Source organism: Dermacentor variabilis, chromosome 1 (genome assembly GCF_050947875.1).
Source record: "Dermacentor variabilis isolate Ectoservices chromosome 1, ASM5094787v1, whole genome shotgun sequence".
In the NCBI taxonomy this organism is placed as follows: Eukaryota; Metazoa; Arthropoda; class Arachnida; order Ixodida; family Ixodidae; genus Dermacentor; species Dermacentor variabilis.
In genome coordinates this window covers 191,181,793-191,195,193 of record NC_134568.1, presented here as the reverse complement: position 1 = coordinate 191,195,193, position 13,401 = coordinate 191,181,793, and the positions used below count along the sequence as shown (strand labels likewise).

At 47.0% G+C, this 13,401-nt stretch overlaps 1 protein-coding gene across 1 annotated transcript in view; it reads left to right on the top strand.

Annotated features, from left to right (window-relative positions):
- The first annotated feature begins 4,362 nt into the window (after window positions 1-4,362).
- Window positions 4,363-13,401, top strand: part of Kua (Plasmanylethanolamine desaturase Kua) — a 158,660-nt gene continuing 149,621 nt past the window's right edge. Inside the window, exon 1 of the mRNA XM_075702201.1 lies at window positions 4,363-4,700. Within this exon, the coding sequence (XP_075558316.1) occupies window positions 4,508-4,700 (193 nt within the window). The 5' untranslated portion in view covers window positions 4,363-4,507. The remainder of the gene's footprint in view (window positions 4,701-13,401) is intronic.

The following is a 13,401-nucleotide window of genomic DNA, read 5'->3' as shown; positions in this document are numbered from 1 at the left end:
GGTAAAGGGGGGAGGGGGGGGGGCTGGTGCTCACATTGCCCACTACGAAATTTCTGTGTACCAGGATGCCACCTGTTATAATACTGAGGAACAACAAAAGTTTGGTCAGTCTACAGGGGAAAAGACAGATGCAAGTGAAGATTTCCAGATGATTCTGCTGCTGGAGAACCATGGCTGCTGTACAGACGTACCAGCTCCTGAGCAAATGCATGGAGGAGATCACATATGCACAATAGTTTAAACTCGTTAAATAAGCATGTCTTGCCTTAGGCCACCTGCGAACTTGCTATCTTAATTTATGCAAAGCCATATATCATTTGCCGTCTGACCATGTTTGGATTCCAACGATGTGCAGTGCTGTAGTTGTGCACTTCTTCAATGTGCACTAAACACCACTACGTGCATCTCGTGACGTGCTATTTCTTCATTACCGACATTGTCATGGCACACCAGATACAACCACTTTCCCTTTGTTTCTCATTCACGAATGTCACCGTTGAGCATAAATGCAGTTAAGAACGGCTTTAGGTTACCAAATAACATAAATAAGGTTTTTGTTGCCAAGCAGACTCCACAGTTTAGAAATTGGAAATATTCCATATTAGATTGGATATTCAGAGGACATTTTTCTAGAATGTTCACATTCGATTAGAAAATGTAGCTATTCGAATATCCCCACTGAATAAGTCTACAAGGCACCAGCATGGCCAAACAGAATTTGTGCTACTTTATATTGTACCGATGACTTTACAGGCTGCTGTTGCCAGGCACATTTGGAAAATGATCAATCAGCTTCAATCATTGGAAGCTGTGGAGCACACATGCCATGCTTTACATCACTTAATACCCGCTCACTCAGTTTTTTCTTATGTAAATATTTGTTGTTATTCACTTTATCCTCTGAGAATTTCTTTCCTTCCCTGTAGTCAAGCTTAACTGTTTTCTTGCCCCTCTATTGCCTAGTACCTAGCATAGTGGTTCAAGTTGCATAGAGTATTGGGCATGCCATGCTCAAAACACTAGTTCTTGTTGAATTCCCAAAGCTGCGCAGCATTTCTAAGCAAACGGTTGTGCCCACTTGAAAGTAAGTTGTTTCAGCTAGACCAATTGGAAGTGTGGTTCAACCTGGGAGTCAACTGGATGTGACTAGGACCAGTTGGGCTGAGTTAAGTTTATACAGCACATTCTATTGGAACTCCTTGGCTACCACTTTGATATGGGACTTGACATGAAACAGATTTCAGCTGGCAGTAGTTTTTTGCTGGAACCAGTTAGGGATATTCAGAATGCCATTAACACCTCTCACTGGGCCAAATTCATAAGTGCAGAGTACCTAACGTAGTGCTGGCATACTGGTGTGGTCATGCACTTGCGTGTGGCTTATTATTCGGAAGCCAGTGGAGTCCCGCACATCTTGTCCTAACACACTGCATGGATATTACTTGTTAGTGCAAAAAAGCAGTAGTTTGCCAAAAACAAAAACTTGATTTTTTCTTAAACCATTGCTAGGGCATGGTATCGTAACATTTGCTACATGACTTGTACAGGCCAGTCTTCTCAAGCATACTCTGTGGTGTGCACCATCGTGGCTTCTTTAAGTGCCTCTGAAAGGTAAAGTAGACGGTGTTGACTGGTGCAATCAACGCACTGCCTTTCTCTGGTATCTGTGTTGTATGAGCTCATTTGTGTCCCTAGAGGTGTGGTGCTTGTGTATGCAATGCTGTGGTGTTAAGAGCAGGATTGCTACCTATGTGGGCCGGCATTTTTTAATTTCTAATCTTGCTCCAGCTGCGAAGTGACTTTATGCAGTTTTCAACTCTACCAATTGATTCCATTGGGAGAGACCAGTGAAGTCCCACTTCGGAATCGAGCTCGAAATCTTCGCTTAGGCTGAATGTGACAAGTTCCTGCTCGAGCGACTACCTGTGAACGCAGTCGTGTATTCCGCAAAGTGAGGTCTACTTTAGAGCGGTGGCAAATAGCTATTTTTATTGAGGGGCTGTACATACTGGCACTGTCCTGGGGGATCGGACCTAACTGCTAAGGAAAAAAAAAATATTAATTTTTGTGGCTCCTACAGGTTGAAGAGCATGGCGATAATTATGTGGAAGTGTGGAACAGGCTGCTTCAATGCAGTACGCAATTTCCTTATGCTTTTTACAGGGCAGCGTCGAGAGGGTCGTCCAGACCAGCGCGTGCTCTGGCTATGCATCTGGCATTTCTAGATCATTTCGTACCAGTACAAAATCGCATGCTTACTACGAGCAGCAGTGGAGTTTTCTGAATGCATTTTCCTGGTATGTGCTGAGCCCCACCCGGCCCACATAGCAGCAATCTGAAAACTTTAGCTGGGCCTTCGCACAACAGTAGGGTGGCCAGAAATCGCGTCTCTCACATGCTCGTACTGCATAGTAAACTGCCCAAACCACACCACTGATGCGGTACAAACTATGGCACAAACGCCAGCCCAGCGCAAGCTGACTGACTCATGGCCCGCACCATGTATATATTAATACGTCTCTCTCTCTCTCTTTTTTTCTCATACTGCAACATACGAGACTTCAACTCCGGACCTGCACAGATGTCCCTTGCCCTAAAGCCCCTCCATACACGTTTCCGCCGACCAAGAAAGCGGCGGTGGCGCATGGATGGAGGGGCTTTACCTTGCCCAGCACACCTGGTCTAGTTCAACACTTGCCAGTAGGAACAGAATGTACGGGCAGAATGGTACTAGTTACAACCTGTTCGCTTTCGTCTGCTCTGCAATCTCTTCCAACGCTCGTGCTGCAGTGTACTAGTACTCATGCCGCCATTTCGGCACGCACAATGTGCTTGTATAAAGCAAATAAATTGTGCATGAATAAATTCACAAATATAAAAAGAAAACGAAATTTGCGAATGATTTGCGTTTGAATAGTGAGATCAGAAGAGGAGGAGCGGTGCAAGAAAGGTAAACAACGAGCATATGTGGCAGCTGCAATGCGAGATGGCATAATTTCGCTTTCCTAGCCTCTGTAAGAGGTAAATTTTTTTTTATTTATTCATAGGATAAACTAGCTTTTTTTGAGTTTATTGCAGATAGCCTAATGTCAGAGATGACATTAGGATTTACTGCTGTGTGCCGTAATGAAAGGCAGATAATCTGGTAAGCATTTTCAAAAGTAATTCCTGCGCCCGATGTGTGCAAGAAATTGATCGAAATTGTTTCAAGATAAGGTGAGCACTTTTTTTTTTTTTTTTGATGTATAGGCGAGTTGAAGGCTTGCAAAAGGGATCCCATGTTGTCCCAGTTCTTTAAAACGTGCTGCACTGTGGGCTTTATGTTCCGGAATTATTTCCAAACTGGAAAGCTAGCTTTTCTGCGTGGTACTGCGGCAGCATAAGGGTGGTGCGAAATAAACGTACACAGTAAGCTGTATGCATAATATCTCTTTTTGAACTAGCGAAACATTCACGGGCAACGTTTAAAAGTTCAAATGAGTTGTAATCGTTCTGTTGTCGAACGTTACGGTGGTTACCAGTTTCTAGAAAGTGCAGAGGCGAACTTTATAACTTAAACAATGAAACTATTGTGAATATTAGGGAAACTCTATAAATAATGTGACTTTATACCGGTGTCACACGACCACTTTCGATCGCGATCAAGCCCAATCGGGATCGAAATTCTCGACCGCGATTGATTCCCTCGCGCAGCTTGCGCAAAGAAACCAATCGCAACCGAGAAATTCGATCTGGATCGGACTTGATCGCGATCGAAAGTGCGCCGTGTGACACCCGTATTAGAGAGCAGCGGACTACGCGCACCGACATTTTTCAGGTTCGGGCAGTCAACTTTTGGAGCCAAGTGACCGATCGAAGCCTTGTGACATCACTGTGACTGTGTTTGCAAAACCATCAACTATGCAAGTAGTTCGTCACAACACAACAGCCCCCGTTCTCATTACAATGCCGCCCCAATCAACAGTAGAGTAGCAGACGAACAGGTCATAAAAGCGACGACAACGGCGAACGGTTGAATGAGAGTGGGCGCAGGCAACTCGCATAGAAGTCCGTTATTTTTGCAGGTCTAGAGTTCCAGTAGGTCGTGCTTCAAACAGCGCTGCCGAACTGGAATTACCGTGGCTGTAACCATAGGGTTTCTGCTGGAACCTTCCAGAGGCTCTGCCAAGTGCACGTCATGTTTTTAAGCGAGCCATGTTATCTCGCATAATGCCTAAAAAAATGTGCTACATACGACAATATTAACAAATATTTTGTGCGTAGAGTGCGCAATTGTTTTTTTTTTTTAACATATGTGCCAGGTGGCGCTCGTCTCCACCTATTTACCTCGCGTGCGAGAGGCGCGGTCTGTTTTTTTTTTTTTCCTCGCCACTCGCAAATGAGGTTGTGATAGCGAAGTGTACGGGCAGACCGGGCGGTCTTCAAGTTCGGCTCCTCCGTTTCTTTCTTTTCCTTTAATTTCAAAATATTTTTATTTCGACTTTTCTGACTTGCCACTTGAAAACCGATGGCGATGGCGTGCAACCTGTTACCCCCCGTCAAAACGGAAAAACAGATCCTCGAAAACTCAATGCCCGAAGACGACCCGAACAGCAACTCGGACACATATCAACCGAGCAACGCAGTCGACGGCCAGCTGAAGCCAAGGTGGGGCCCTCACCATGCTGGCGCTCGAGAGCTGGCGGGCCTCTACACCCGAGGTGAGACCGGCGCACGGATAAGCGGAGCCCGGAGAAGCATCCTTCCGGGTCGTTCTTTCTACTGCGACACCAGCATCTTCATTCCTTTTTTCTATATATTTTGCTGCATGACTGCATATACTAGCGCTTTATTCCTAAGCAATCGCTTCGTTTCTCTCTTGGTTCGTTTTGAAACGGGTACCGAATGTGACCTTGTTAAAAAGCTGACTGCTATGTGGACTTTGGTATCGACATCGTATAACGAAGCATGCTGACTAGGTACCGGAAACGCAAATAGCATTGAGTTTGTCAATGCGTCTATCGGGCACGTCCTGGAGTTTGCCCGCGCCCACATCACCGGCGAGATAGAGCGTGTCCATTGCATCGTAGCTGTCAATGTGCCGACTGTCGACTACTGTAGACTCTAGGGATGGGCCGGTATGAATCACCGTGGGAGCTTTCCTTATATACACCTCTGGGCGGTTGATGAACATGTGAGACCTGCTGTTTCATTTTTCTGCAGTACCTCTGTTTACTTGAATGCGTGCCTGTGATATTTATGTTCATCTTTGACGCTGACATTTAAACATCACTGCCAGTAGTAGTATTACGCCGCTTGGTTTCATTCATTTCCGACTGACTGTTCAGTGACTGCATGTTCGATTAGGTCAACGAGATTGGTGAATGTGTTTTTGTAGTTCTGTCACCTTGCAGATTAAGCTGTCAATGTTCATCTTTTTTCCTCCGCTCGGTCGAAGACAGAGACAGAACATACTTGAATTATATCGATTTTCTGCAAAAATGCCATCCAGCAACACGTTTTCTTATCTTCAGCAGCCTTTTATGCCCGCTGTTCGCTAGACCGTTAACGTTTTCAGCTCCAGCGGTTCCTTGGAGTGTTGTGCAGATGTTAGAATTGTTCATACCCACCATTAAAAACGTCATATCCACCAGATGTACCTCAGCGTCGCTACTTTACAATGATAATCCACCGTGTTTTTATGCATTGGAAAAAGAAAAAAAAATCAGTGGCGATTTAGCGGTAAGTGCCAGAGAAAGGCGTCAGCATTACGTCGCCCCGCTTTGAGGTCCCGGATTCATGATTTAAACCGCGTTCACCAGATCACTCGACACACGTCTTGCCCTTCGAGGAGCAACGTGCTATGACGGAGCAGACCACTGTCAGTTTGTGTGTGTGTGTGTGTGTGTGTGTGTGTGTGTGTGCGTGTGTGTGTGTGTGTGTGTGTGTGTGTGCGCGCACCACAAGTATAGAGGAGGCGCTGGCAACACGCTCTTGTAAGCTCTTCCATTCCCTGTCTACCGTGCAGGCGACCGCGGCTTTCCACGCTTCACACACGCACACTTCTTAACGCGATAGCGTTAAGGAGCTCGTGTCGCAGAAAAGCCGGTGTCGTCGGCGTCCGCGGCGTTGGCCGTGAGCGATAAATCACGGCAGGCACTTCATAAATAAAAAGAAACTTCCAAGATGGGCTGGGTGGGAATCGAACCAGGGTCTCCGGAGTGTGAGACGGAGACGTTACCACTGAGCCACGAGTTTTTTTTTTTTTTTTTACTGACGTGGCAACAAGGCTACAAAACAAGACATTTTATCAATACACAACGGTCACGATAAAAGCCACGAGTTCGATGCTTCAAAGCGGTACAAAAGCGCCTCTAGTGAACGCGGTGTTGCCTTAGAAACGAGCTGTTTCTAAGGCTCAGGCGTGCGTCGCTTGCTCAGGCGCACATTTCGTTGTCGCGCCGAACGCTGCGTTGCTCGACGCTCACCGCGTCCGATGCGAGGCGCGTAGTCGCTGCGCCGTAGCCCATTGTCTTACACCCCTTGGCGGGTCGACGGGAACGCTGTCGCGTTCCACTCTTGAAGGCGAAGCTTAAGCGTCCTCCAATTTTTTTCTACTTTTACACTCGTAATGCTAACGCATTAAAAAAGAGCGTTTTAGAAAAGCATAATAGTGAGGGCAGAAGCTCACGTACCATCGTCTGCTGAATTAGGTAAATAAAAACAACATAGAAAGAGATTTACTCGTGGGTTCAAACCCTCGACTCCTTTCTGTATCAACTTGGTGCATGACAAATACTTCCGTGGACTATCTGATGGTACTTTCTGGCGGTATCATGTTTATTGGCGTTTTTTGTTTTTTTTTCGACAATCAATATCGTCTTAGGAAAATAACTTTCAAGCGCCGTTGCTAGTAATGTGTCTAAGGCGAGCTTTCTTATTGTACTTTTTTTTTTTTCAGTGGAGCCTTTTTTTCTATCCCTCCTTGGTCTCCTTTCCGTCCGACGGTTTCTTGCCGAGTAAAGTGGGACAATCGCGGAGTCGGTGTAGTAGTAAGCTGGGTCGATCTCGGAGACTGGTCAAATAAGATGACTTGATGGGTCGATCCTTACACCAGGACACGATGTGTGTTGTCGCAAGTGTTTTAATGTGGTTTGTAGCGCGACTCGATCCTGCGGGATTGAAACTAGCTTATTTGCCTCTTCCTCCGGGTTTGGCGTTGATGTTTCGCCAAGTAGACGTAGTGGGTTTGTCTAGAGTAGGGTCTCCCACGCATGCAGCTGTGACATGGTGAGGAAAAACACCAAGGACATCTCGCCAGATAATTCAGGAGAGGTCGTGTGGTAAGGGTGATTGATTGATTGATCACGTGTTCCTCAGAGATGTTGAAATATCGCTGTTTCGTACTTATCCGTGCATAAACCACTGTCAAAATGCTTCCTTCACCTCCACTCGCAAAACGTCCAATTATCTGCAAGTCATCGCTGCATCCACGTTGCATATTATGAACTTGTGTTGCATTTGAGCAGAATGTGTAAAAATGACCTAAGTTGGAAACATTTTAACAGTTGCACGCATCACATGTCTCTTTACATAAACACATAGCATTAACTTGACCTCATCCGATAAGGCTTCTTTTTACGGCAGATCCAAGTGCATTGGATCTGCCGTAGTCTTTTTTTTTTTTTTTTCTATGAGCAAATATAATTTTCGCCACGTCGCACATTCATTTTCTGTTCTGACTTGAACGTGTATGGTGAAAGCAAGTTTATTTTCTCACTCGCAATACGATTTGTTCGGGATTAATTAATTCATTTTCGTCGAGCAGTCGCGTTTGCAAACAACTCTTCTGCACCCCTTACCCACCATACGCTATCCTTCGCCATTCTGTCTACTGTGACCGAAGGTTCTATCACAACCGGAAGATTCTGGTCGAGGAGTGACAACGGGAACTGCCGCGGTGACGCAATGTGGGAAGCGCAGCCGCTTCCGACAGGGAGGCGAGGGAAGCTCTTGAAACGAGGAGCAGAAGCGCCATAACGGGAAGAGCGTGAAAGGAAGCCGAACGACGGGGATTACGAAGCGCGACACCAGCAGTGGGAGGCCAAGCTTTGAAGCTCGGAAGCGCAGCGTCTGGAGCTGAAGTCCGCAAAGCGCTGAGTGAGCAAGGCAAGAGGCGAAACAATAAATGAGGAGGCTGGGGTGTCGAGAGCCTTGCAGTCTCCACAAAGGACAGCACCAGCAGTGCGACAGCTGTGTCGTTTGTTTTGTGCGACTGCAGGTTAAAACGCCGGAAAAAATGCGTATTCCTAAATGCGAAACGCGCAGAGCTAGTGGTTGCTGTTGCTACGCGTTTTTATAGAACTGAGTGATTCATTCTGATGAGAGGGGACACTTTGCTCTGGTGCGTCTCAAACGAGCCACGGTTCCGCGTGTCTGTGCAGCCGCAGTTGCTCTGTGCGCAGTTTTCATCTACGCCGCGCGCACTTGACCAACATAAATGGTACAATATAGTTTTGAATCTTCCTCAGCATTTGGTAGTTGCAAGAACTCAAGAATTATAGTTTTAATCGGTTCGCCTTTGCTGAGGCGGTAGCTACTGCATGGCTAGACATCCCGGCCACGGCGGCCGCATTTCGATGGAGGCGAAATGCGAAAACACCCGTGTGCTTAGGTTTAGGTGCACGTTAAAGAACCCCAGGTGGTCAAAATTTCCGGAGTCCTCCACTACGGCGTGCCTCATAATCGGAAAGTGGTTTTGGCACGTAAAACCCCAAATATTATTATTATTATGGCTAGACACACAGCTGCTGAGTGCAGTAAAGTCTCAGGTGATGCGAACATCATGGAAGGACGTAAAATATTCGATTTATAGCAAACAGAATAACTAAAATTTCTGTGTTGATGCGGACATTATCATCATTCATGCTAACTTATTGACGGCTGAAAAGGCCCATCACAATCGGTGACTGATGGTTTGTTTTAGACTCGGTGACTACCGTGAAAATGTCCGCAAATCGGGCGGTCCGATTCCGTCCGAAGAGAGACTTTTCGAAGGAAATATTTTGTTACTTTTCACAACGGCGTGCGCCAGCACGGGGAACTCACTGGTATGTTGCTCATTCCCAGTGCTTCAGTAATGTCTATAGGTTTCGTTACAGTGGGCCTTTGTGTGGTCTCGTGTGAATCGCGCTCACCGTATGTGCTTCATCGGCGCTTTTGGTTGGGCTGCACGAATTCGCCGGGTGATTGCTGCCTACGCACGAGCTTTCTCCATTCCTTTCAGTAAGCACACAGAACAGCTTGCTATATGAGTGGGTCCGCGGTGTAGCGTATCGTACTGCTGCCGAGTTGTAGCGACGCCTGTTTATCGAAACTCGACTGACGTTACTATTGGGTAGCATGGCGTTGTCGGCGGGCTGCAGGCATCCGGTAGACCATGGCGACCGGGCAAGGACGAGACGATTTCTAGTGCGAAACTTGCACGGTCTATTCAAAGATTGGTGAAAGATGAAGAGAAGTGATGAAAAGTACATTTCGGAGCCCCTTAAATAGGCTCTCTACAATCGTGGGAGGGATCTTGCTCCCGTAGACGTCACGTGACAGGCACAGAGTCTGGTTTGTGGATAGGCGTCCCGCCTCCGTATACACCAAGCCGCAGGTCCGTAGACATTTTTCCTTTCCTAGGCGACGTTGGTTCGCGAAAAGGGCGTCTAGTTGTGGAAGGGCGACTGATCCATTCTCCCAGTTGATGTATTCGCGGGCGCGCCTCTGGAGGCGAAAGTCCGCGGTCCTGGGAATAGTAGAGAGCTGAACCCTTCTCTTTCGCGCGTTGCTGGTTCGCGGAAGTTCTCCTGCAGAGCTTGACAGTTCGAGAAAAGGGTCCCTCTAAAGTCGCACACACACAAAAGGGGCCTGTAAACACTGCGGGGCTTCCGCCAGACCGGCATACACTCGAGACAACCATGGCGAATTAGGAAGTCACACTTCGTTTCGATGAGGCATGGTGGGCGAGAGTCCTTTTTGCATGGGCTGCGAGACGCCAATCGTAACAGCGGCCGACCACCGTTCAGGCCCGCGCGCGCATGTGCGCAGGCCCGAACGTCCGTCTGGCTCGATGTTTACAAAATGAAGACGACATGGATGGCAGCCACAGCGAAGACGTGCATGCACGCGTTAGGCAAGGGCCGCTCGAAACAAACAGGTGTTCCAGACCACAGACTGGGCTGCGCCGCGAAGACGCCGATGAGTGGTGCCACACTTGAGGAACATGTCAACAACACGGCCGACAACACGTCAGAGCTTGCCTCTTCGTCACAACAGCGACAAAAAACATAGACGTCTTTCTCATCACGTTTCATCAATAAGGGCATGGAAAAAGCGCTCGTATGCGTGTTACAATTTTTAGCATCGTACACGATGGACCTCGGTCATTGAGTGCCCCATATTCGTATTATCTCGAAATTCGTATGACCGAGATTACGGCTGTACTGCCTGTCCCTCCTGCCCCCTTCTACAACGGGGCGGCGGGGGGGGGGGGGGGGGTGTTGTAGAAGAGGGCAGGCGGGACAAGCAGTTCCCCCCCTTCCGCGCGCGTGTGTCTATGTGTGTGCCATTTTACGCAAGTTACCGTTCCCACAAGTTCAGGTTAGCGGAGGAAATTGCACTTTAAGACAGATTGTTCCCTTCCTGAAAATTGGCCAGAATTGACGAACTTTTCTACGAATCAGGGTTAGGTTAACGACTTCGCGTGACCTAATTTTATAGTGTCGCCAGTGAGCTCTTCTTTGGAATGTGACTGCTGTCATGAAATCGTCGGCATTTCGCTGTGTCCATTCATATGTGACTGATGCGTCTAGCTTTCCGGTAAGCCTATGGGCTCTCACATAGGCAGCGAGTCTTCTTCTTTAGTAGCACGAGCATCGAGTGACTCTTGTTTCTTACGCAGCACTTCCGGTTCACCTACTGAGACGCCCAGGAAGGAAATTCAACATAAATCAGAAAAAAAAAAGAAAAATAATACAGTACAAAATTCATGGATTTCATTATGGATGTGACATCAGAGCATAAGTGTAGTTACAAGTTGAGTTACTGAAGTGTCTGGAATTATTAGAATCAATTAGAAATCACTAACTACCGCACACCGAAGCACAGAATCGTAGACTTTAGAGACCCGCCACGTGAGCACGACTTTGGCGAAATTCCTAGAAACCCGGAAGCAGCAAGCGGAAGTAATGACACCACTGATGACGTCACACTCAAGAATTAGCGGCTAATTAATGGGAAACAGTTGCCTCCGAGTTCGGTTCGTGTGTTGCGTTCGCCTAAAGTTAACCTAAAGAACGCCGAGGTGCAAGTGCCACTAAGACGCCTAAGTCAAAGATTAGAGTCGCCTACCATTTTTTTCTAGGGAACTCGCGTGAGTAGATGAGCGCAGCTTTCAAATCTCGCGTTGTCTCTCCGCTTCTCGCGACTCGTACGAGAAGCCGGTGGCGCGCTCGGTGCTACGCGTGAAGATGTGGCGGTAGGGCGCGATCGGCTGTCATCGAGGCGAAGAAAACGCGCTGTTCGATATCAACAGCCGGGCGGAACGTGGCGCGCTCGCACAGCGTGACAACTGCAGCCGTTGACGAGCCTCAGCAGCGGTCTCGCGACTGGCGTGCAGTGCTCTTACTGCGCCGCTTATTGTTTTGACACGCGGAGTCGTGATCACTGGGCCGCCAAGTTGGGCGACCTGAACGCCTTTGGCAACTGCAACTCTACAGGGTTCCACAATATGTCGTCAGCTATATAGGGCGGTGCCTGAGACACTTTGTCTCGAGGTACATTATGTCGGTGTTCCTTGGTATATACGCGCTGCCCCATAGCAAGTGTCATGTGTTACTGGGCTGCACTCTATCGCGGCAGTCGCTACATGTCTGAAAAAGTGCCTGAGTTTTAATCTGTGCTAGTTGGGCCATGCCAACTGACCCAGTCCATATTCAACTGCAGCGCAAAAAGGACAGAGCAGGGACACAAGAACGGAGACACATTCGAGCGTTCCTTCGTTCTTCCAGCTGCTCCGTCTTTCGTGGTGCGTCTTTCGTATGCCGACCTACGAAGCAGTGCCCGCAAGCGCACCTCTGTTGTGCGTAATAAAAAAAAAGAACTCCTACATAAAACGTGAACATACAATGTTGGCTCATATAGGTATACTAAAGCACACCGACCTCTTAATGGAATAGCGTACTATATTTGACGTACTAGTTCTGAAAAAAACCACAAGGTGGATAGAAGTATTTAATAAAGGGAAAATTATTTGATTCTTTGATTTAGTTGATTTTGTTTGAGTTAAACATGTGGTATGTGTTTCTGCGTGTGTGCCCATTCTTGGCCAATCCGCCAGAATGGGTACGTACCACTGTGACACAAGTGGCGCAGAAGTCTTATGTATAACCAGGTGTTTCTCCCCGAAATTAAGCGACAAATGACAATACGAGTCGGTTTAGAGCAGTAAACGAGCGATCAAAAAAAAAAAAAACTGTGATTGTTCCGGAAATATATATTTCTCTAATTCTTCCCCAGCAAATTCAAAAAATGCCACTAGAAGTCTTTATTTTACAATTCGCTTGTTTACTTGTTCTTGGCAGTGTTCTTACTTCGCTTCTTTCCTGCGCGAATCCATTTGATGTCGTTGCTTGTTTGTCAAGTAAAGGAGAGGTGTATCCCACAGGGCGTACGTGTGAGATACACCTTATTTTATTTCTATTTGGCGGGTTTACGCGTCTTTATGGCGAACGCATTACTCACATGTCACTATTCACATTTGTACTAGTAAAGGTACCCCTTCCCCCTCATTTGGATGGAAAAGTTAGCTTAGGTTGCCCCCCCCCCCCCCTTCCATCCTGAAGACGAATTCTGGGTACGTGCCTGGTTTCTGCGATGACTGATTTTTTTTTTTAAAGATCTCCTCTGGCAGTTATCACAATTGTAGTCCTTAAGCTTCTTGCCTTTTGTACCTCAAGCGTCCAGTCGCCCGGTAATTTTGCGTGCATTCGCGGGCTTCTTTCACGCTCGGAAAAACTTTTATGTAGCACATATTGAGAAACAGCAAGCTGTATCAGGAGTTTTTCATGTTGCTCTACAATTTTCTCATTGGCACTTTTCATCTAATTATAATATTTGATAAGTTGATTGACTAATTAAATCTAATTATGTAATTTGGCGCTATGCAAGAAACTCTATCTCCAAGCGACGGCAAACAACATTATTTTGGCTCTGTCCAGCAGCGTTGCACTTGCATATTTTGAAATCTTGGTGCATGATAGTTACGACACCCTGTAGGTTTGTGTCGTATTTGTCTGTGCATACACCTGTCATCGCCATTCTTACCTCTATACAGCCGTCGTACATCGCATTTGTCCTCGTGACATCGTTGCGCAG